The 21,829-nt window shown below is 50.2% G+C and overlaps 4 protein-coding genes and 1 long non-coding RNA gene across 9 annotated transcripts; 3 read left to right on the top strand and 2 right to left on the bottom strand.

The window, feature by feature from the left end:
• Window positions 1–874: 874 nt before the first annotated feature.
• On the top strand, window positions 875–2,867 carry CHCHD10 (coiled-coil-helix-coiled-coil-helix domain containing 10). The gene is made up of 4 exons (XM_066259979.1): window positions 875–1,032; window positions 1,303–1,522; window positions 2,400–2,547; window positions 2,650–2,867. The coding sequence occupies exons 1-4, from the start codon at window positions 992–994 to the stop codon at window positions 2,667–2,669; spliced, it is 429 nt and encodes a 142-aa protein (XP_066116076.1). The 5' UTR covers window positions 875–991; the 3' UTR covers window positions 2,670–2,867.
• A 2-nt stretch (window positions 2,868–2,869) lies between these two features.
• Window positions 2,870–6,453, bottom strand: C2H22orf15 (chromosome 2 C22orf15 homolog). Of its 4 annotated transcripts, XM_066259974.1 has the most exons (7): window positions 5,954–6,004; window positions 5,768–5,844; window positions 4,427–4,513; window positions 4,206–4,325; window positions 3,907–3,981; window positions 3,667–3,823; window positions 2,870–2,954 (listed from the first exon to the last, which is right to left on the bottom strand). In XM_066259974.1, the coding sequence occupies exons 2-6, from the start codon at window positions 5,790–5,792 to the stop codon at window positions 3,684–3,686; spliced, it is 447 nt and encodes a 148-aa protein (XP_066116071.1). In that variant the 5' UTR covers window positions 5,793–5,844; window positions 5,954–6,004; the 3' UTR covers window positions 2,870–2,954; window positions 3,667–3,683. The 4 variants fall into 4 exon arrangements, with proteins under 4 accessions (XP_066116071.1, XP_066116070.1, XP_066116074.1 ...); XM_066259973.1 differs by having other exon boundaries at window positions 5,768–6,388; XM_066259977.1 differs by lacking the exon at window positions 4,427–4,513 and having other exon boundaries at window positions 5,768–6,453.
• A 2,142-nt stretch (window positions 6,454–8,595) lies between these two features.
• Window positions 8,596–9,591, top strand: VPREB3 (V-set pre-B cell surrogate light chain 3). The gene is made up of 2 exons (XM_066259980.1): window positions 8,596–8,725; window positions 9,142–9,591. The coding sequence occupies exons 1-2, from the start codon at window positions 8,677–8,679 to the stop codon at window positions 9,456–9,458; spliced, it is 366 nt and encodes a 121-aa protein (XP_066116077.1). The 5' UTR covers window positions 8,596–8,676; the 3' UTR covers window positions 9,459–9,591.
• On the bottom strand, window positions 8,658–10,781 carry LOC136325501 (uncharacterized). Its single transcript, XR_010729262.1, has 3 exons — window positions 10,648–10,781; window positions 9,762–9,780; window positions 8,658–8,795 (listed from the first exon to the last, which is right to left on the bottom strand). It is a non-coding gene; the product is annotated as an uncharacterized lncRNA (long non-coding RNA).
• An 89-nt stretch (window positions 10,782–10,870) lies between these two features.
• Window positions 10,871–19,986, top strand: ZNF70 (zinc finger protein 70). Of its 2 annotated transcripts, none has more exons than XM_066259963.1 (2): window positions 10,871–10,978; window positions 14,894–19,986. In XM_066259963.1, exon 2 carries the CDS (start codon window positions 14,970–14,972, stop codon window positions 16,314–16,316), a length of 1,347 nt encoding a protein of 448 aa, XP_066116060.1. In that variant the 5' UTR covers window positions 10,871–10,978; window positions 14,894–14,969; the 3' UTR covers window positions 16,317–19,986. The 2 variants fall into 2 exon arrangements, with proteins under 2 accessions (XP_066116060.1, XP_066116062.1); XM_066259965.1 differs by lacking the exon at window positions 10,871–10,978 and adding an exon at window positions 11,098–11,158.
• The last annotated feature ends 1,843 nt before the right edge of the window (window positions 19,987–21,829 follow it).

The following is a 21,829-nucleotide window of genomic DNA, read 5'->3' as shown; positions in this document are numbered from 1 at the left end:
AATTTACCCTCCCAATGCACAAGGGAGAGTGATGGTGGGGGGGATGCAGTAAAGAAGTCAGTCCCCTCCCCAGGGTAATAATATGACCACTGCAGAGTCACTCAGAAAAACTGGAAAAACTGGGGTTCCTGAAGGGCTGGGAAGGAGCCTAAAATCCACACCTCTGCCCTTTCCGTGGCCTGGAACCAAGGTGTTAAAATCAGGATGCCACTCAGGTCACAGCCTTTGGCATGGGCACGCTATTTGAATGTCGCGTAAATGCCGTCAGTGTGCGGCGCTGCATTCATGGGGCACGAGGGGGGCCTCTTCGCGCCTGGGCAGTTCATCTCAAGGCTGCCCAGGCCTGCAGCGCATTTTGGCCAGAAAGGAATCAAAGAGGGGCTCCGGACGCCCCCTGGCGGGAGTTGTGGAAACGGGTCCCCCTGGCCTTCCTCAAGGCACCTCTTCCCGGCTCTAGTCCCATTCCCCGACGCCGACCCCCGCGCGACACTGAGACCACGCAATAGTCCGCACACTCCGATAGGGGGAGAAGGAGCACCGCTTGGCACCTCGAGCCCCCATCCCAGGAGGGCCTCAATCGGTCGTCTCCCTGTCTCCTCTGCCCTGGAACACTAGACAACTGCCAACTTCACTGGCTCCGCGATGGTCTTTGAAGGAAAAGGCTGGTCGCCCCTGAGTAAACCCTCCGCGCTCTGCGACACTGGTTCATATCCCCAGGGCCCACAAGCTTGGGCCAGGCGCAGGAAGGGCGCGTGGTCATATTTCCCGTTGAAACGACCGCCGACACGAAAGGATGCTGGAGGAGAGAAGATCTGGGGATACACGAACAAGAAGAGCTGCCGCAAGCCCCGCACCTCCCGCTGGGGGCGTGTCCCGAGGCTCCGCCCCTTGCGCTGGCAGTGACTGGCTGTGTAGCGTCAGTCCCGAAGACAGAATCGCCGCCACCGTTGTTGTCGCTGATTTATCTTAGTCGAGTCCCACCGCCGCGACCATGCCCCGGGGAAGCCGCAGCACGGCCGCCCGGCCAGCCAGGTGTGAGCGAGACAGGGACCCCATGGGGAGATGCTTCGGGAAGTGTGGGTACTTCCCCCAAGGGTGTGAGAGCGTGACCTTGACGACTACTGCGCCATCTTAGCCAGGGCGAGGGTGGTGGTGGTGGTGGTGGTAAGGAAATGTCACAACCACGTCGCCCACCCCACGGGAAGAGGAGGGGGGTATTTCCAGGGTCTGCGGGACCCTTGGGCCTCTGGTCTGGGGTCCGGCCTGGATTAACCCTGCGACACCCCACTCCCAATCCCGCAGCCGCCCTGCCGCACCTTCTGCCCACCCACCCGCGCACCCGCCTCCCTCGGCCGCGGCGCCGGCCGCGGCCCCATCCGGCCAGCCGGGCCTGATGGCTCAGATGGCGTCCACTGCCGCTGGGGTAGCCGTGGGCTCGGCTGTGGGACACGTTGTGGGCAGTGCCCTGACTGGAGCCTTCAGTGGGGGGAGCTCGGAGCCCGCCCAGCCTGCCGTTCAGCAGGTGAGCAACAGGTTCCAGAGAAACTGAGGCCTACTTCTCTGAAGGCCATGGAGCGGAGATTACAGCTGGAATGTCCACCAGTTGTGTTCGGGCATTTCCAGAGCTGCCTCAGGCCCAGGACTTGGCCCAACCAGGGTCCTGTTTCTCATTCAGCCGTTGACCTTCTGTCACTCACTCGCAAGCTCTCCTAGGCCCTCCCCTAAGGCCAAGGTCCCTGGACTCCCAGGGACAGATGCCACCAGCCCTTTAGAGATGGGGAAACCCAGGTCCTTAGGGCTCGGAGATTGGCCCAAGGTCACCCAACCCTAGTAGAAAGGAGGGATGTTTAAATTCCTTAATCTCCTATCTACCTACTCACACAGGTCATGCACTGTAGTCCCTGAGCCCAAGGGCAAAGGTAGCTAGCTGGTGACACTGGGGCCTGCTCCCTGCTGGCCTGTCCCTGATGCCGGGTGTCCCAGGGCACCCTACCAGTCCTGAGCCAAAGGCAGACTTAGTGGCAGGGTCAGGGTTCATGAGGATCAGTGTGGCTGAGCCAGGAAGTTGCTAGAACTTGGGGTGGGGTTCATACTCTTAAGAGTAGTAGTAGAACACTTCCTGGGCTTTTCTAGAGTCTTCTCCCACCTGGCCAGCATGCCTATTATGAGGCAGCAAGGAGATTCTGTTTAGCATCAGCTGAGTGACTTTGATAGGGCTGTTGCTGACCCTGTTTTAACAGATGGAGCTGCTGAGTCTGCTGGTCCTGGGTCACCCAGCCTGCCTGGGACTGTTGAGGCCCCTGGGTTGGGGTTGTGGGGTTGTAGGTGGCCCTCAGCTTTGGAACCCACTTGTCAGTACGAACCTTGACCTGACCTTGCTTCTTCCTGTGCCATACCAGGCCCCCATCCGTGCTGCCCCCCAGCCTCTGCAGTTGGGGCCCTGCGCCTATGAGATCAAGCAGTTCCTGGACTGCTCCACCACTCAGAGTGACTTGTCCCTGTGTGAGGGCTTCAGCGAGGCTCTGAAGCAGTGCAAATACAACCATGGTGAGCAAGTGGCCCCTGACCCAGGCAGGGACTGGGAGGGGCAGCCCCTCCTCCTATACCTGGGGGCTGACCACCAAGCCTGTCCCACCCCTCCCTCCACAGGTCTGAGCACCCTGCCCTGAAGAACCGAGGCACACTGGTGCAGATTGGAGCAGATTCTGGGGCCAGCTCTGCACTCACTTCCACCCCTTCACTGACAGCCAGAGTACAACACCAGAAAGTACCCATGTAGCTAGGATTGGGAGTGAAGAGGGGGATTCTCACCCCATAGATGACCTGAGACACGAATGTGCAATTAAAAGAATTTATTTTAGACCAGAGACTGCTGTGTGTCCTCTCACTGGCCTGTCTGCCGGTAGCACCATGGTTGAAGAGGTGGTAGGGATGATTTACCGTAAGCTGGCCTCCTGTGTAGGGAGGGAGGAGCCCTGTTGTAATCCCACTGCTTTGGTTAGTCAGAGTGTGTAGTGAGGCATTACCCGGTGACTTCAAGGGCATCTGACTCTGGAAGCTGGAATTCTGGTTGTCTCCCCTCTCAGGGATGCCTGCCCCTTCCACCTTTTTTGTCTCTGCCTCCAGATCCCCTTCTCTGCACCCACATCTTAGGGACCCCCAGTGGCCTCACTTCCTCTCTGTGACCTTGCCCCTTTTGCTAATACAACCTAATCCAGATTCTGTAAGAGGAATGTTGCTGGGCCACTGTTTGGGCCTGATTACACAAGGCAGAGGTCACAGCTAACCCCCTTGGATCTAAGTCCAGCTTGGCCACTAGGCTGTATTGTGCCCAGTCATGGGGCCTGCTGGAACAGAGGAGCAGGTCCTTCAAACCTAGTGCAAGCTCCACCATTGCACGTGATGTACTGTTTTTGCCTTCCTGGAATTCATTTAGCAACTCCTGGGCACTGACGATGTTCTTGCTCTTGGGCACTTACACTGCAGTGGAGTGGTAGGCGCCTGTCTCTGGGTACAGTGTGTTCCATCTTTCAGGTAGATGTGTGTGTGTGATGGGGGTTGACTTTGGGGGCCTGCCCACCTCTGTCAGTACACAGTTTTCTGTCCCGTGGGAAAGAGTCCCACTTCTGGGTGTGAATGTCCCCCCAAGTATCCATGTCTTCTTACCTGCCTCCTGGCCTCAACTAGCCGGTCCTGGACTGTAGGGAGTCCAGCCTTTGGGTATTTGAAAGAGGGCCTTGTTCCTTGTGGCCATGGTGAGTGCCAGTACGTCTCCTCTGGCTGTTGCCCGTTGTGGGTAGGCCTGACAGCCAGCGCAGCTCTTCTGGAAGGCCCAGGAAGCCCTTCCGGTAGGGACTGGGGAGAAGATGCTCCCTGCCCACCCCAGGGCTCTACTATGATACTCACCTGCCAGCTTTGGACACCGCTTATCCAAGTTTTCCAATAGGGACTCATAGCGAGTGGGGGCCCCACCCTCCCCATCTGTGGAGGGACAAAGAATGACCCCTGACTGGCCCTTATTTCTCACTCTCGATCTATTTGCTGGCTCGGGCTGGGGTCAGAACAGGGCATTAGATAAAAGGGTCAGGGGTAGGTTCTGGCCAAAGTGAGGGAATGAGTAGGGCCTTGGGTGGTCTCTGTACTGCAGTTCCCCCTCTTATAGTCTAACATTACAGAGAAGGGAGCGAGTCTTGGGTCCCACTCACTAATGATCTTCACGAGGATGTAAGTCCCACGCTCCTGCAGCAGGGAGCTGCCTGTGGAGGAGGCCTGGTCTTTGTCCAGGCTCACCAGGTGTCCATCCTCAGCCAGGAGGGCAATGGTTGCTGGGAGGAAAGGAAGGGAGGCAGAACAGGGCTGGTACCCACGCCTGCAGCCCTGGGCCCCCATCCCACCACACCCCACCAACCCTTTCTTGCCCCCTCACCATCTGGAGGCACCTGCCCCCTTTGCCTTAGATGGGCAGTGAGAGTCACCAGGCTACACCAGGGGTTCACCAGCTCCCAGCAGCCAGCTGCAGGGGAGGGGCAGAGGGGAGTGAATGAGGCCCTCTCCTTCCTCCCAATCTGAAACCCTCTGTTTTGCCTATCCCACATCTTTTTTTTAATATTTAAGTGATTTGTTTTCTTGAGGTAAATTTTCTTTAACATGAACACCATTTTACCAAAGTGTACAATTCAGTGGCATTTAATACATTTATAGTTATATAATGATCACCTCTATTTCTAAAATATTTTCATCACCACCAAAAGTAAACAAGTACCCCTAAGCAGTTAACTTTTTCTTCTTTTTCAATTATAGTTTACATTCAATATTATTTTGTATTAGTTTCAGGTGTACAGCAGGGAGTAGGACTATGGTACTAGGACAGTACCCCACCCCACCCCGACCCATCTCCTGAGACGTCAGTAATTGGTATACAACTTATGCCTCCTATACTGGACAGCCTCCTGCTCCAGTCCCCCTCCTGCAATGGATCCCCTCCCACCAGAGGGTCAGGATTCTAACTGGTCAGAGCTTCAGGTGCCTGATGTACACCAAAGCCTAAGGACGACTGACTGAAGCAACAGCCAAGAGGTCATGTAATTTAAAAACATCCTCCGGCCCTGGCCGGTTGGCTCAGCGGTAGAGCGTCGGACTAGCGTGCGGAGGACCCAGGTTCGATTCCCGGCCAGGGCACACAGGAGAAGCGCCCATTTGCTTCTCCACCCCTCCGCCGCGCTTTCCTCTCTGTCTCTCTCTTCCCCTCCCGCAGCCAAGGCTCCATTGGAGCAAAGATGGCCCGGGCGCTGGGGATGGCTCTGTGGCCTCTGCCCCAGGCGCTAGAGTGGCTCTGGTCGCAACATGGCGACGCCCAGGATGGGCAGATTATCGCCCCCTGGTGGGCAGAGCGTCACCCCTGGTGGGCGTGCCAGGTGGATCCCGGTCGGGCGCATGCGGGAGTCTGTCTGACTGTCTCTCCCCATTTCCAGCTTCAGAAAAAATGAAAAAAAAAAAGAAGAAAAAAAAAAAAAAAAAAAAAACATCCTCCGTGGTAGCATGGCAGGTGTTCTAGGAGAGAGCCCCATGTGAATTTCCTGGTGCCCAACCAGGGTTTTCCCCTCTAAGGAATCACTCCAGGCACTAGGGAGCTCTGCTTCCCCACAGAGCTGCTCCCCCCAACCCCCCATCCCTTACCTACACTGCCTCCCCCCATCCCAGGGCAGATGGAAGCAAGCTGAGTATACCATTCCCCAATCCATCTGTTGGGACAGGAGATTCTACTTACCTCCAAACATCACTGTGATAAACATGGCTGCAGGGGAGAGGAGACAGAGATGGGGGCTTTGGTATCCCAACTTCTGTCTAAGGAAGGAACTGGAACTGAGATCTATTCAGGGTTCTGGCCCTGCTGGAAGAAGTATGTCTATGGGGGAGGATCGATGGGTGATGGGTGGGTGGCTGTGGTCCCTACTTCGCTCTCTTTGGGGTTGGGCTGTTGCAGTTGTCCAGAACCCTTGGCCTCCTCTTCCTCCTGCAGGCTGGGTCAGAGTAGCAGGAGGAGACAGGCCCTCCCAGTTTCCAAGCTGGTCTCCATGGTAGTGGGAGCTGCCAAGCCAAGCCATCTAGGCAGGAAATGCCTTCCCCCCAGTATCCTGGTAACGGGATCTGAGGCAGGGCTATAGTGGGGCCTAAATCCTTGGTTTCCAGGGATGTTCAGAGACCACATTCTTATACCAGTAGAGACTGAGCTGCCAGACTAAAAGTGGGGGAGGTTTTTAGGGGTGGGGCACTGAGGTCCTCACCAACCTTGCAGGCTCCCCTGCCCAACTCCAGCCTCCTTTCCTGTGCTCACAGTGTTTGCTCTCCTGCTTTACTCCTCATTCCCAGCCTCCTCTCTTTTATTTATTTATTGATTTGAGAGAGAGAGAGGTATTCATTTGTTGTTCCACTTAGTTGTACATTCATTGATAGCTTCCCTTATATGCCCTGACTGGGGATTTAACCTGCAACCTTGGTGTTTCGGGACAACGCTCTAACCTACAGAGCAAACTGGCCAGAGCCGCCTCCTTTCTTTTGTTCTTTTTTCTACTTCTTTTTTCTTTTTAGAGAGGAGAGAGAAAAAAGGCAGGGAGGAGCAGGAAGCATCAACTCCTATATGTGCCTTGACTAGGCAAGCCCAGGGTTTCAAACTGGCAACCTCAGCGTTCCAGGTCGACATTTTATCCACTGTGCCACCACAGGTCAGGCTCTTTTTTTTTTTTTTTTTTTTAGTTAAGTTTATAGAGGTAAAATTTACCCTGTTAGTGGCTTGGGTTTTTTTTTGTTTTTTTTTTACAGGGACACAGAGAGAGAGAGAGGGATAAACAGGGACAGACAGTCAGGAATGGAAAGAGATGAGAAGCATCAATCATTAGTTTTTCTTTGCAACACCTTCGTTGTTCATTGATTGCTTTCTCATATGTGCTTTGACCGCAGGCCTTCAGCAGACCAGTAACCCCTTGCTCAAGCCAGCGACCTTGGGTCCAAGCTGGTGAGCCTTGCTCAAACCAGATGAGCCAGCACTGAAGCTGGCGACCTCGAGGTCTCGAACCTGGTCCGACGCTCTATGCACTGCGCCACCGCCTGGTCAGGCCCTTTTAGTGTTTTGAGTTACGACAAATCTCATATAACTACTACCATACTAGGGATATAGAACATTTCCATCACTTCCCAAAATTTCTTTATGCCCCTTTGTAGTCAACTCCAGCCCCTGACAACCACTGCCTTTGCCAGCATGTTCCATAAAAGGAATCATACATATGGAACCTTTTGAGTCTGGCTTCTTTCACTCAGCAGGATGCATTTGAGATTCCCCCAGGTTGTCCCAGGTATCATTTGTTCCTTCTAAAATATATAGTTTGTTGCTTTTTATCACTGGGGGAGGGGTCCCATTGTCTGGGTACATCAGGGTTTGTTGATCCATTCACCTGCTGTTGTTTTAGGGTTTTGTTTTTGGCGATTATGAATAAAACCAGTATAGACATTTACCAAAGTTTTTTGCCCAGTACGAGAGGCCAATAAAGGAGGTGGTTGGGAGTGCAGGCTCAGGATTAATTGGTTTGCATTGGGAAAGCTGGCTAACCCTGGAGGGTCAGTCCTCTAAGATCAGCAAGGCCCCAGATAGCAAAGCATCAGAATACAGAAAATGAAAGGCACAATTAATACATGCACTGTGCCTGGCACTGGGCACATAAGTCCTATCTTTGTATTTTCACAACTCTTGGGTTAGTACAATTTTTTTCTTCATTTTCCAGATGAGGAAAATGAATCCCAACTGAAGTCAGCTCCCTGCCATCAGGCAAATTAAGACCATGTCAACTGCTGGTGAGGATGTGAAGTCACTGGAACTCTCTTGACCACTGGTGGGAACGCTGGCAGTTACTGCTACAGCTAAATGTACCATTCCCTACCCCCAGGCACTTCTAGTGCTGGGTGTCTTACCAGCAGAAATGAAAACATAAATGCATTCAAGACACTAACATGATCATTCACAAGTTTTATTTGCAATGGCCAAGGACTGGAAAGTACGCAAATGTCTGATAACAGAATGGATACATTAATTCACACAATAAGTAAACTAATTCACACAGCTATGAGAATGAATTAAATATCACTGCACACTCTGGATTATGCCTATGTTGAACAAAAGAAGCAGGGACAAAAGAGGACAGGCTATCATTTCATTTATATTTGAAGTTCTAGAGCAGGCAAAATAGATCTAAGTGATAGAAGTCAGAATGATGGTTACCATTGGGGGATGAGGGAGCCTTCTGGGGAGATGGAAATGTTCTAAATCTTGATCTGGGTAGAGGTTGCAGGGGTGTGTGTGTGTGTGTGTATGTATGTATATATATCTTAGATATAAAATCAGCAAGCCATACTTAAGATTTCTATATTTATCACATGAGTTATACCACAATAAAAAAGCAGCTCCCTGCTATAATGCATGTGTGGATTTCTGGTCCTATTCTCAAAAGGCCCTGTGGGGTCAGTATTCTCATGTTTGGGAAGATGTGGCCTGGCAGTTTGGCCTCAGCCAAATCAATGGGTTAATTTGCATGCACTGTGCTGGTCCAGTAGTCTCCCCTGCCAGGGCCCTGAAGCACCTGGAGCACACCCAACACAACAGTTCCTGTCTGCCTCCTGCTGTTGGCCATGGCCTGGTGGCACCTAGCCCTCCTTTTGATTGGAACCCTCTTGGCAGGTGAGCCCTCCCTGGTCTGCCTCATCTGGGGGCGGGGGGCGGGGGAGACAGCACTGGCTCCAGAAGACCCCTGCAAAGAAGCAAAATTGATATGAGCAGTGGGAGGGTTCTGGCAGTGGCACTGAGGTGGAGGAGAGAACTGGCAACATACAGGTGGCTCTGCACTAGACCTGGGGCAAGTCACTACTCTCTGTGGGCCTGTTTCTTCTTTTCTGAATGATTAGATCACTAGGGTACATTTGAACTTTGACTCTTTAGGGTCTTAGAAGGGACTGGAGCTGGTTACCTTTTGAGTTTTTCACAGGAGAAGCTGGTGTGCCTGATGCCTACTCACAGGGCCTCAGGAACAACCTAACTCCGAGAAGGTCCCCAGGCTCCAGTTGTGTGAGGCTGAACTAATGGTCTGTCTCTCTCAGTCTCTCAGCCAACCCTGACCCAGCCAGATGCATTGTTGGTGTTCCCAGGCCAAGTGGCCCAACTCTCCTGCATGCTCAGCCCCCGCCATGCCACCATTGGGGACTACGGAGTGTCTTGGTATCAACAGCGGGCAGGAAGCGCCCCCCGCTATCTCCTCTACTACCGTTCAGAGAAGGATCACCACCGTTCCCCAGACATCCCTGACCGTTTCTCAGCAGCTACAGATGCAGCCCACAATGCCTGCGTCCTGATCATCAGCCCCGTGCAGCCTGAGGACGACGCAGATTACTACTGCTCTGTGGGCTACATATCCTAGGAGTGGTGTGTGGGATCAATGTCTCCTGTCTGTTTCCCACTTCTGTCCCTGACCTTAGGTCCCTCTCTTTTACTGAGACTTGATTTTCCTCCTCTATAAAATGGGCTAATAATACCCAACATGTCAACAATAACTATTCTGAGGACCATGAGATCCCTGCTGAAAAAGTGACTGTGGTTGGCCGGGGAGGGTGGAGGGAGGTAGGGATTCTGGGGATTGGTGCACAAGAGGAAGCACCTGAGACCCTTGGGGTTGGGTCTAGCCCCTCCACTGGCCCCCAGGGGGCTCAGACTGGTGGCTTACCTTCCGGTGACTGGAGGAGCTGGAGGGAGAAAAAAAAGGAACCAGCCTTTACCACTCCTTGTTCTGCATGGCTGGTTGTGGTCCAATGCTCATTGGGTGACAACAGGGTCCCCCCCCCCCCCCCCGGAGCCCAGGCTGCTAGGTAGGGAAAGGACAGACCCTGCCTACTCCTTGATGGGGCAGGGAAGCAGGTATGGATGTGAGTGTGAGTGTGTGTGTGTGTGTGTGTAGGGCTCTGAGGCACTTCAGGGCCAGGGTGAAGGGTGGTGAAAGCAGTTCCACAGATAGCAGGGGCAGAGTGGGCAGCATCCCCCCCTCAGGAACACTTGTTCTACTGGTCTCCTGAGAGGACTGTACCCTCCCCACCCCCGCCCCAGGAAGGCTCTCCCACAGGCAGCTGGACCCGAGGGGGAGCACTGGGTGAAGGGGCAAGTCTTGCCATCAAAGTAGAGCAGACCTGAGCGTTGGGTGGAGGGAGGTTCAAGAACATACCCCTCTTCCCTCCCGATTCCCCTAGGAGGCGCCTCAAGCTTGGAGGTCACCCCTCAATGCACTGAGTCTAGAGAGAGTCAAACCTACACCTTCAGCAGGCCCTTGCTTTCATCTCCAAGGCTGGGTTGGCAGGTAGAACTAGGAAAGGAGGATAAATCCTTACAGTACCCTTGGGCCTACGAAAGGTGACGCGTCCATTCTGGGATCCCCTTCTCCTCTTGAAGATCCCAGATCCCAGGCGGCCTCTGGTTTTCCCCCACCCTCAAGGCAAGTGCAGCGGGAACGGGGCTTCTAGCCTGCGCCTCTGGGCCGGCTTGCCCCTCGAGGCCTCAGTTTTCTCCCTTGAACTCTCGCCAACACTTGCCCAGCTGTTTTCCTCCCAGCCGGGACGTACTTGGGGCATCCCGGAGTTTCTGTGTCGGACTGGAAAGACTCCCCTGATCCCTGTCCTTGAGTCCCAGAGTCGAGCGGCAACTCGCCGCGAAGCCCGGTGAAGCGGAACCATCGAGACGCGAACCTCCGTGCCGCCTAGAGCAGTTCCGGAAGTGCCCGCGGGCGGGGGCGGGGGCGGGGCTCCGGGCTCTCAGGCGGCCGCGGGCTTCGCGTCAGCAGCCGCCGGGGAGCGAGGCCGGGTCGGCCGCGGGTTGGAGCAGCTCAGGTGCAGCCCCGCCCAGCCCGCCCGCGGCCCCGCCCCGGCCCAGGTGAGCGGCTCCGCCCCGGCCCAGGTGAGTGGCTCTGCGTCATCCAGTGTGCCCACCTGTCCCTTCGGTGGTCCGGGGTGCGGGCATCCCGATTGGTGGGAAGCCTGTGGGTCACAGTCGTCGCTGCCTGGGCGGCGTGTGCTGGTCTGCGGCGGCTCGCGGGCCTCCAGCCAGGAAACCCTGACTGGACCGAGGGTCTGCCAGGTACCCGGCCCTGTGGGCTCCCTGGAGGATGGGGTGACGGATGCAGAAGGAGCCAGGGAAGGCCCCAGAGAGGTGGGGAGCATGGGTTTCCATACCTTTGGCTTTTTTGTCTAAAAAAACGTTTAAAACGTAGTTGGGGACAGATAAAGGATTGCCAACTTTTAAAACAGAGTAGAGACTTCAGGGTGTAGGTGGTACATAGTGGGAATGGAAAACTCCTAAGGAGGAAACCTTAGAAGTACCAGGATTTAACAGGTGGGTGGAAGGAAGAACAGTTTCAATCCATAGATATTAAGGAGGGATCCAAGGGCATGAAAGTTGGGGGGAGACCTTTCAGGAACCATAGGATTGGGGGGTCCAGTAAGCTCCAAGTCTTGAGGCAGCCAGGTAGGCAAGGTGGGTTTAGTGAAGGAATGGGCCTATATTGTCACATCTTCCAGTTTTGTCAAGAGCAAGCCAGAAACCTGAGTTTTCCATATTGGCAGCTAAGTCAAACAAAAAGAAAAAGCCCAACTCTTTTAAGGGCCGGACAAGACGTGTCTGTGGCAGGATCCCCAGGCTGCCAATTTGCAACCTCTAAAATGAAGGGTTTTGAGAAGGAGGTATTAGTGAGCAGTGCCAGAAGAGGTGGGGAAGGGAGGACTGAGAAGAGAGCGATTGGCAGTAAGGCGGTCGTTGGATGCTGGAGCTGAATGCTGAAGTCCCAGCTGAAATTGGAAACTTGAAATCTGTCTCAGTGCCATACACAGTCGTATGATTTTCCTTGGCAACATTTTTAGGAGGAATTGGCAGAAAAGGAATTAGCAGCAGCTGGTTTCAGTAGGGCAAGGAATGTGATGTTGGTCAGAGAGTTAGCTAAAGTGATGTATATAGTGAGACTCACTATAGATGGAGAAGGTCTAAGCTAGATGGAAACAGGTAGAACTAAAAGAAGAGGACAGGGTGAAAATGGGGAGATGTTAGATTCAGTGAGGTTGAATGAGAGAACTGGAAGGATTGGAGATTATTGTTCCTGAAGAGGAGGGCAAGAAGAGCTAAAGTAAGCAAAGAAAATTCATTTAAAAAATTTTTCAAAGATTTTTATTTATTTATGCTTTAGAGAAGAGAAGGGGTGAGGAGCAGGAAGCATCAACTCTCATATGTGCAAGCCCAGGGTTTCAAACTGGCTACCTCAGTGTTCCAGGTTGACGCTTTTATCCACTGTGCCACCACAGGTCAGGTGAAAATTCATTAAAATATTTCTAAATATAAGTGAGTTCCATCATGACTTCTGATTATTTTAATTTTTTTTTTAATTTTATTATTATTATTTTTTACAGAGACAGAGAAAGAGTCAGAGAGAGAGATCGACAGGGACAGACAGGAACGAAGAGATGAGAAGCATCAATCATCAGTTTTTCGTTGTGACACCTTAGCTGTTCATCGATTGCTCTCCCACACGTGCCCTGACCGTGGGCCTTCAGCAGACCGAGCAACCCCCTGCTCGAGCCAGCGACCCTGCGTCCAAGCCGGTGAACTTTTGCTCAAACCAGATGAGCCTGCGCTCAAGCTGGCGACCCCGGGGTCCCGAACCTGGGTCCTCGCCATCGCAGTCCGACGCCCCATCCACTGCACCACCACCTGGTCAGGCTATTTTAATTTTTTTTAAGTCAATTACTCTCTAAGCTTCAGGGTAAGGATAACAGTACCTTTGTATAGAGTTGTAAGGATTAAATGATATACTTATAAAAGGTCTAGTAATGCCTAGCACAAAGCAGATGCTCAATAAACACGAGCTGTTATCATTATGGCACCTGGAGAGTTTAGTTTCCCTTTAGCTGCACATGAGTTTCCAAATAGGGTCCTCAGAGGCTCCCTCAGGAGCCACCACAGTGTGATAGGGGGCTGAGTGGGGGTGTTCTAGCCTCCTTCTTTGTTTCTACCAAAACACCCTCCTTCAGCCTGACCTGTGGTGACGCAGTGGATAAAGCGTCGACCTGGAATGCTGAGGTCACCGGTTCAAAACCCTGGGCTTGCCTGGTCAAGGCATATATGGGAGTTGATGCTTTCTGCTCCTCCCCCCTTCTCTCTCTCTCTCTCTCCCCCCTCTCTATAATGAATAAATAAAATCTTTAAAAAAAACCAAAAAACACCCTCCTTCAACTGAAGCAGTGATGCTTTTGTCTGTTTTATTTGTTTATATCTTCCAGAGAAATTGACTTCTTTAAAATAAAGAGGTAAATGTGACAATCAGTTCTAGCACAAAACCAAAAAGCTTTTCCTTAATTCAATAACTATGTGGGCTGTGGGTTCCAAAATGTAGGAGCACAGGATTTACCCTTAGGGCACTTGCAGGCAGTGGTGGGGAGAGACCTGTCAACCCATGTTTGCCATCCAGGGTGTTGAGTTCTTGATGGATGTATGCACCAAGCTCCGTGGGTCAGTGTGGGATGTGCCTGAGATGGCCAGTATGAGGATGAAGAGAAGAGGGAACATCTGGAATGAGTCTAAAAGGATGAGCTGTGGCAGTCTGAGAACATGGAGGGACCTGGTAGGCAGAAGAAACAGCAGCACAAATGAGTTTTCTGGCAGGGTAGGGGTGTGTGAAAGGAGAGGCAGGGGATGGGCTGGAAAGGCCATCATGATGGGCCTTGTGAAGGAGTTGAGCAGTAACAAGATCCTAAGAAGAGAAATGACACGATCAGATCTGTGTTTTGGGTATTTGACACTGGTATAAATGGAGAGAATGGACCAGAAGGAGGAGCAGAAGTTGGAAGTAGGTGGCCAGTTGAGAGGAGAGTATTGAAATAATCAGGGTGTTGCAGGCCTGAGCTGCAGAATGGCAGCAAGGACAGAGAGGCAGAGACCCCTTCAATATAGCCTCTGGAAATAGACAGGATAGGACATGCGGGTTAGAGAGAGGAATTAGGTGTTGGTTGACTCCCAGAGTTCTGGCTGGGGCACCAGAATGAAGAAAAAGAAGAGACTTCTGTCTAACTTTCAGGCCTGACCAGGCAGTGGTGCAGTGGGTAGAGCATTGGACTGGGACACAGAGGACCCAGGTTTGAAACCCCGAAGTCGCCAGCTTGAGCATGGGGTTGCTGGCTTGAGTGTGGGATCATAGACATAACCCCATGATTGCTGGCTTGAGCCTAAAAGTTGCTGAGCCCAAGGTTGCTGGCTTGAACCCAAGGTTGCTGGCTTGACTTGAGCAAGGGGTCACTCTCTTGTAGCCCCCACCCTGCTCCCCCCAGTCGAGACACAAGAAAGCAATCAGGGAACAACTAAGGTGCCATAGCAAAGAATTGATGCTTCTCATCTCTCTCCCTTCCCACCTGTCTGTCCCTATCTGTCTCTCCCTTTGTCTCCGTCTCTCTCGCTTAAAACAAAGCAAAACAAAAAAAAAACAAACAGAAAATGTGTTATTTCTCTTTCCCAAAAAACCCCATCCCTAACATCCTCCAGTAGGCAGAGTATTGCCATATAGCTCTACTTCTTGTTCTAGCCCACATTTCCAAACATCCTCAGCCTTCAGAGTCTAGACACCATGGTGTGGCTCTCGATTCTGTATTTTCTTTGTCTTTTTGCAGTTTTTTATAAGTCAAACTTCTGTCTAACTCAGTGGGTATCATCTCAAGGGCAAGATTGTGTCTTATTTTGTTAGGTCTACCATTGATTCTGGCACAGGAAGGAGGCAGAGGCACATACTAGGTGCTTGACTTGCTGGCTTGACAATGTCCCTTGTTTTCTTTTCAGATTGTAAAACAGTAAGTGTGTTCCCAAAGAAGAACATCTTTTGAGAAATACAGTCATTGGGGGTGGTAGATTCACAATGGAGGTTCCCCAAGCATCCAAGCTTGGTGAGACCTTTGTGTTTGAAGATGGGTTAGAGATACAGCAAGAACTTTTCCCAGAGGAGGACCTGGGGGACTCATTTCTTCAGGAAAGAGGTTTAGAGCAAATGGCTGTTATCTATAAGGAGATCCCTCTTGGGGAACCAAACGAGGAACATGATGATTATGAGGGGAATTTCAGTCTGTGCTCAAGCCCTGTTCATCATCAGAGTATCCCCCAAGTAAACAAACCCCAGGATGATGAAATATTTGGCCAAACCTTCCTCCAGAAATCAGACCTTAATATGTATCCATTAATCCATGGTGGAGAAGAGCCCAATAAACATGGCTGTGAGCTAGTGGGCAGGGTGGACTTGGGACCTAATGAACCTCACAGAACTGCACAACCACCAAAACCCTATGCGTGTCGGGAATGTGGGAAGGCCTTCAGCCAGAGCTCACACCTTCTTAGACACCTGGTGATCCACACTGGGGAGAAGCCCTATGAGTGCTGTGAGTGTGGGAAGGCCTTCAGCCAGAGCTCACACCTTCTCAGACACCAGATAATCCACACTGGGGAGAAGCCCTATGAGTGCCCAGAATGCGGAAAAGCCTTTCGCCAGAGCTCAGCTCTCACGCAACATCAGAAAACCCACACTGGGAAGAGACCCTATGAATGCAGGGAATGTGGGAAAGATTTCAGTCGTAGCTCAAGTCTCAGAAAACACGAGAGAATTCACACCGGAGAGAAACCTTATCAGTGTAAGGAATGTGGGAAATCCTTCAACCAGAGTTCAGGCCTGAGCCAGCACCGGAAAATCCACACCCTAAAGAAACCTCATGAGTGCGATCTCTGTGGGAAAGCCTTTTGTCACAGGTCCCACCTCATTCGGCACCAGAGGATTCACACTGGAAAGAAGCCATACAAATGTGAAGAGTGCGGGAAGGCCTTTAGCCAGAGTTCTAACCTCATCGAGCATCGGAAGACCCACACGGGTGAGAAACCCTATAAATGCCATAAGTGTGGGAAAGCATTCAGCCAGAGTTCCTCCCTCATCGAGCACCAGCGGATTCACACAGGGGAGAAGCCTTATGAGTGTGGCCAGTGCGGGAAGGCCTTCTGCCACAGCTCTGCACTGATCCAGCACCAGCGAATCCACACCGGGAAGAAGCCCTACGCGTGCAATGAGTGTGGCAAAGCCTTCCGGCACAGGTCGGCCCTCATTGAACATTATAAAACCCACACCAGAGAGAAACCCTATGAGTGTAACAAATGTGGCAAGTCCTTCAGGGGGAGCTCACACCTAATTCGGCATCAGAAAATACATGCTGAGGAAAAGCTCTAGAGGGAGGAGCTCATACCGAAGCTTGAAAGCCTTTCCCAGATGGAGCCCTCACCCAATTGCTTTGTCGACAAGGCCCTGCCCACTTTCCTGATACCAGTGCTGAACCTAGGCGCTTCTGAACTCCCACATCACCAGCAAGGCCCCCTCGGAACCAGGTGCCCTGTAATCAGGAGGTTTACTGAGCACAAGGGTGGATGGGGGATAGGAAGGCCGCCAAATAACTGTGCACCAGAAAAAGAGCTGGCCTTCGGTTTTCTCATTCTCACATTTGATGCCCAGGCATATGAGGTTCAGTTTTTCCAGAATCCAGAAGAGGAATAAATGTAAGAGGGAGAAAGTTGAGTTAAACCCATGAAAATGTCAGGTGAGAACTCTTGAACATCAGGCTACAGTCTGGCACTTTTAGGAGAAATAACCATTCTCACAGTCCAAATTAGCTAAAGAGAAAATCCAAAAAGATACCTCAGCCACAACATGAAATCTGCCTGGTTTGGGCACTGGTGGGGACAACCAAAACAGGTTACGGAATAAAGGGAGTGTCTGGAGGGATTAGTTCTGGGACTGGGAGTGAGGGTGCAAGTCCTTGGTGTGGTCTCAGTCCTCAGTCCTGCTCTGTGTTAGAGTGAGGGTAGTCTTTTTCACAGGAGAGTAGAAGTTTGGTCCTGTAGGCCTGAGGACATTTGATGCCCAGCTCTGACTCAGCCCAGGCCCGAGGTATTAGTGAAACCCATCAACAAGACCCAGAGCTCCCAAGACCACAGTGCACCATGGACATCAGCATGGCTCATTTCTAATCTGGTGGCTATGCGGCCTCTCCACCTTCCAGTGTGGGATCAGGCGGGGGTGGGGGGATGTTAAAGGCAGGGTGATTCAATCAGAGGTCTGGGTTCAAGTCTCAGTTCCATCCCTCCTAGGTGACCTTGAGGAAGCCCCAAGTCTCCATTTTTCTATCTGTGAAATGGGGATAGTGATACCTGGCCACATACTTCTAAGGGTTGATACAAAGTCCCCATTCAGAATGAGATCACCTATGAAAGTGCTTTGGCAACTGGAGATTTAGTGTGGATACCCAGAGACCCATGCCTCACCTGGAGACACTGTCCCTGACACCTAGAGAAGCATCCCCATCTGATTCCTGAAATGGCAGAGCTTATAGCAGGCCCTCATTGAACCAGCTTTTCCATACTTCCTCAGGCTTGCATCCTGGGCTGGGGTGCACTGTGTTTGTCCTACACACATTTTCTGGAAGCCACCCTCAGCCTCCCCGTTGTGGCAGTGCAGTCCATGTCCCTGTACTTCTGTCCTCCCCCCTGCCAACTGGTGTTCAACTGAGGATTGATCCCATGTGGATCAATTCAGTGGTCATTCCCAAAGGTGGGGCTCTGGTGTGTTTTTAAAGCTCTCAGGTAGTTGTAATGTCCCAGCACACATCAGGCTGTGAGCCCTGCACTGGGTGTCCTTGGTAGCCCCAGCATCTCCCAAATGTCAGGCCTGCTTGCCCTGACTCAGCAGAGCTTGAAGGCAGTCATTGTGCCCAGCAATGATGGGTCTGGCTAGTTCGGAATTGTTTGTCCCAGGCCCTCAGGTCTTCATGTGGCCATGGGGATCTTTAGTATTGGCTTTCCCCCCAGACTCTGCAGCTAGTGTGGGAGGAGGCAGCCTGAGCTATTTTGAAGTTTTCCAAATGTTTATGGCTGGAATCATGTTTATTTCAGCCAATCAGAAGCTCAGCTTGGCAGTTAGGTGTCATTTTAATGAACAAAATTGGGGAGCCATATTCTTGAGTAAGTGGGGCTTGGTAGTCCTTTTAAAAGGACTGATCTGGTGGGCTGGGGAGATCACTTCTGTCAAGTTCCTCTCTTTGCTGTGTATGTGAAACACTTAACCAGCACCCAAGAGTCCCCCAGAACTGACTACACCACCAACTGGACTGGCATGGCCTGGCCATGTGGCGCCTGGGCATCGTTGGCAGGAGACCTGCACCGAGGGTCTTCAGTCATTTACCAGGAGCGAGGAGAGAATGCTGAGACCCCCTACTTGGTGTGGGTGATAACAGCTCCCCCCCACCTCCTTGGCACCCCCATCCCCATTCTGCCTCAGCCCTGGCCAGGCTTATGCCTCCCAGGCAGGCAGTCATCTTGTTTCTCTCTTACCTTTGATGTCTCCCTCTGCATTTTTCTGTGTACCCCAACCAGATTGGAATATTTAAAGCATCACTTTGCACATGTCACCATTCTCCTTAAAACTAACCTTTGGGGGCTTTTCTGCCTGTAAATCCCCATTTCACCCAATTGGCTTTATCCCTTCTAAACAAGCCACATGGGTTTCATGCCAGCTTCTGTCCTTCTCAACTCCCAGCTTCTCAACTCATTTTATGCTATTCTCATGTTTTGGAATATGCACTTTCTGCCCCCCACCAAACTTCTTTCTTCCTTTTGACAATTTATATAACAGGATTAAAACCCCTTTCTGAAGGGTTGACATTCTCAACTGGTCAGAACAGGTACTAGTCATTTTTTTAAGTGTGAACAGAACTGAATTCTTTCTGTTCAATTTCTTTCTCTGTTTGAATATCTAGTATTTAAATGTCTTTCATTTTATTTATGTTCACAGTGTAATGTCATGATAGATGGCCCTGGGAATAGTTTAATCATCCTTGAGTTTAGTTGTTTTTGTTGTCTTACATTTTTCCTCATGGCAGATGTTGAGTGTTGTAAACCTCCAACTCTTGATTTTGTTTACTAATTGAATTGTTGTGTCAAAGTATATGTATTCTTTTCTCTCTTTTTTTGGCTTAATAGTTTATATTTCTAAAATTAATTATTAATCATATTTTTAATATTTCTAGTAAATGTGAGTACTTTGGTTTATGATTTTTCCCTTATAGTTAGAACTTTTTCTGCACTCCATAAGTTTGATATGTGGTATTTTTTGTTATTATATTAGGAATTTACTTTTGGCCCAACTGTTATTATTTTTTATATTTCCAAGTGATGAATGCTTAAGTCATTGTTGTTATTTCTTACTGTATTGTGGTGTCAACATTTCAAAGTGTCCATATAATTTATTTGGGCCTGGATATGTTATCAATTTTTATAAAGCATTTATGTACTCTGAAGAAATACGTTTTTACTCTATCGGTTCTGTTTGTTAACTGAGTTTTTAAACTATTTTATTCAAATTCATATTTTCTCTAACTTCTGTTTATTGCAGAGTTCTGAACCTGGGGTTTGTGGACTGCCTGGGAGTCTGTGAATATGCAGGGGTCTTAAATGTTGTGAAACTCTAGGGGCTGAACAATGCTGTGTGGATATGTGTATGAATGAGTTGTTCTGGGTGAGGGGTCTATAGTATTCCTCACATTTTGGAAGGGGTCTGTGACCAAAATAGTTAACACTCATTTACCTGATCTAATTGTCGTCTGATTTTGTATTTTTTCTTTATATAATTCTGTTTCCCTTTCATTTTTGTTCCTCTTATATGTGTGCTGTTGCTATGTTAGTCGTGCAATTATATCAGCTCTTTTTGAGAACTAGGCAGGGTATAAATTGTCAATAAATAAGTACCATGGTATTTGGGGTATATATATTTAATAGCGATATATTGAAAAACGGTGCCTTTTAGTGCCCTCTTTGCCTCTTTTAATGCTTCCAGCTTAAACTTCTCTTTTCTAAATATAATTGATGCTCTTTGCTTTTCTTGAATTTGCATTTGCATGAGAGTTCATTTAGCTCAGCATTTTAATTTTTAAACTTGTGTATATATTTTGCTATATCCCTAATCTATAAACACCAAATTGTTGGATTTTATTTTTTTATTTTTTAGGTAATTCTTTCCCTTCTTATGTAAGAAATTCTATCATTAACATTATTGTTTAGAGTAAGGCATAATTTTTATTTTAATATCTGTTAGCTCATTTAACCCAAAAAGGCCATGCTCATCCACATGTGGAGTATCATTTCGGGGTAGACTAGAAGTCTGCCATTGGGTGTTCGTGCTCCTTCTTGCTTTCATCCGTGCCAGCCCCTATCCTAAGACCACTCAAGTCACAGCCTCTGGTTTCAGTGTCCTTGGTTGTAATGTGGAGGAATGATGCCACTCCATAGCCTTGTGGAGCTCAGAGGACAAAGACTAAGGAAAGCAACCTTCATGGCAAATTGAGGGCATGGAGGATTATTACATTATCAGTAATAGTGTTTTTTTTTTCTTGAGAGAGACAGGAAGGAAGATAAAAAGCATTAACTGTAGTTGCATCACTTTAGTTGTTCATTGATTGCTTCTCATATGTGCCTTGACGGGGGCTCAAGCTGAGCCAGTGACCCCTTGTTCAAGCCAGTGACCTTGGGATCATGTCTGTGATCCCTTGCTCAAGCTGGTGATCCTATGATCAAGCCGGCAATATTGGGGTTTCAAACCTGGGTCCTCAGCTTCCCAGGTTGATGCTCTATCCACTGCACCACCACCAGTCAGGCACCATCAGTATTTTGAAATATTCGATTTTCTGTTCTTAATCCTAAAGTTCTTTGAACATAACTTCAAACATTACATTGTAGTTTGCTTTTTAGAAAATACTACTAGAGCTCTGGCCGGTTGGTTCAGTGGTAGAGCGTTGGCCTGGTGTGCAGGAGTTCCGGGTTCAATTCCCGGCCAGGGCACACAGGAGAAGCGCCCATCTGCTTCTCCACCCCTCCCCCTCTCCTTCCTCTCTGTCTCTCTCTTCCCCTCCTGCAGCCAAGGCTCCATTGGAGCAAAGTTGGCCCAGGCGCTGAGGATGGCTCTGTGGCCTCTGCCTCAGGCGCTAGAATGGCTCTGGTTGCAACAGAGCGATGCCCCAGATGGGCAGAGCATCGCCCCCTGGTGGGCATGCTGGGTGGATCCCGGTTGGGTGCATGCGGGAGTCTGTCTGACTGCCTCCCCGTTTCCAGCTTCGGAAAAATACCAAAACAAACAAACAAACAAAAAAAACCAACCAACAAATAAAAAACAAAGAAAATACTACTAGAGGTAACAAAGAGTTAGACATCACAGATCTATCCCATCTCCCCTGAATGAACCCATAGTCATCTGAGGAAATATGAGAACTCTGATCTCATACTCCCATCCCTATTATCTGTCTGTCCCAGGCTGGATCCTCCTCACCCTTCCCCTTTCCCCTCTAAACTCCTTCTGTGGTCGGTGGAGAGCATAACTGCAAAGGCTCAAGAAGATGGTCACTTATGGCCACTCATGTTACAGGTGGGGAAACAGGCCAATGACTTACCAAACATGTAGTGATTTAGTGTCAGATCTACCTGGCAGGCATGAGAAAGAACAGTTCTGGATGCTATGCTGAAGCCCCAACCCCAGCCACTTGCTGCCAGGGTTTAGTCACCACGGGCCAAAGTGAAAACCAAATTTCCTCAATCCGCTTAGAGTTGTTCAACTCTTCAGGATAAACAGACATTTGCCAACATTACATAAAATGGATGTTTTCCATAATACCTATACTTTGCTTTTACTAGGGATGGGGAAAA

This window comes from Saccopteryx bilineata, chromosome 2, assembly GCF_036850765.1.
Source record: "Saccopteryx bilineata isolate mSacBil1 chromosome 2, mSacBil1_pri_phased_curated, whole genome shotgun sequence".
Classification (NCBI taxonomy): domain Eukaryota; kingdom Metazoa; phylum Chordata; class Mammalia; order Chiroptera; family Emballonuridae; genus Saccopteryx; species Saccopteryx bilineata.
Note: the sequence above shows the minus strand (reverse complement) of the source record. Positions and strands in the feature narration are given on the sequence as shown.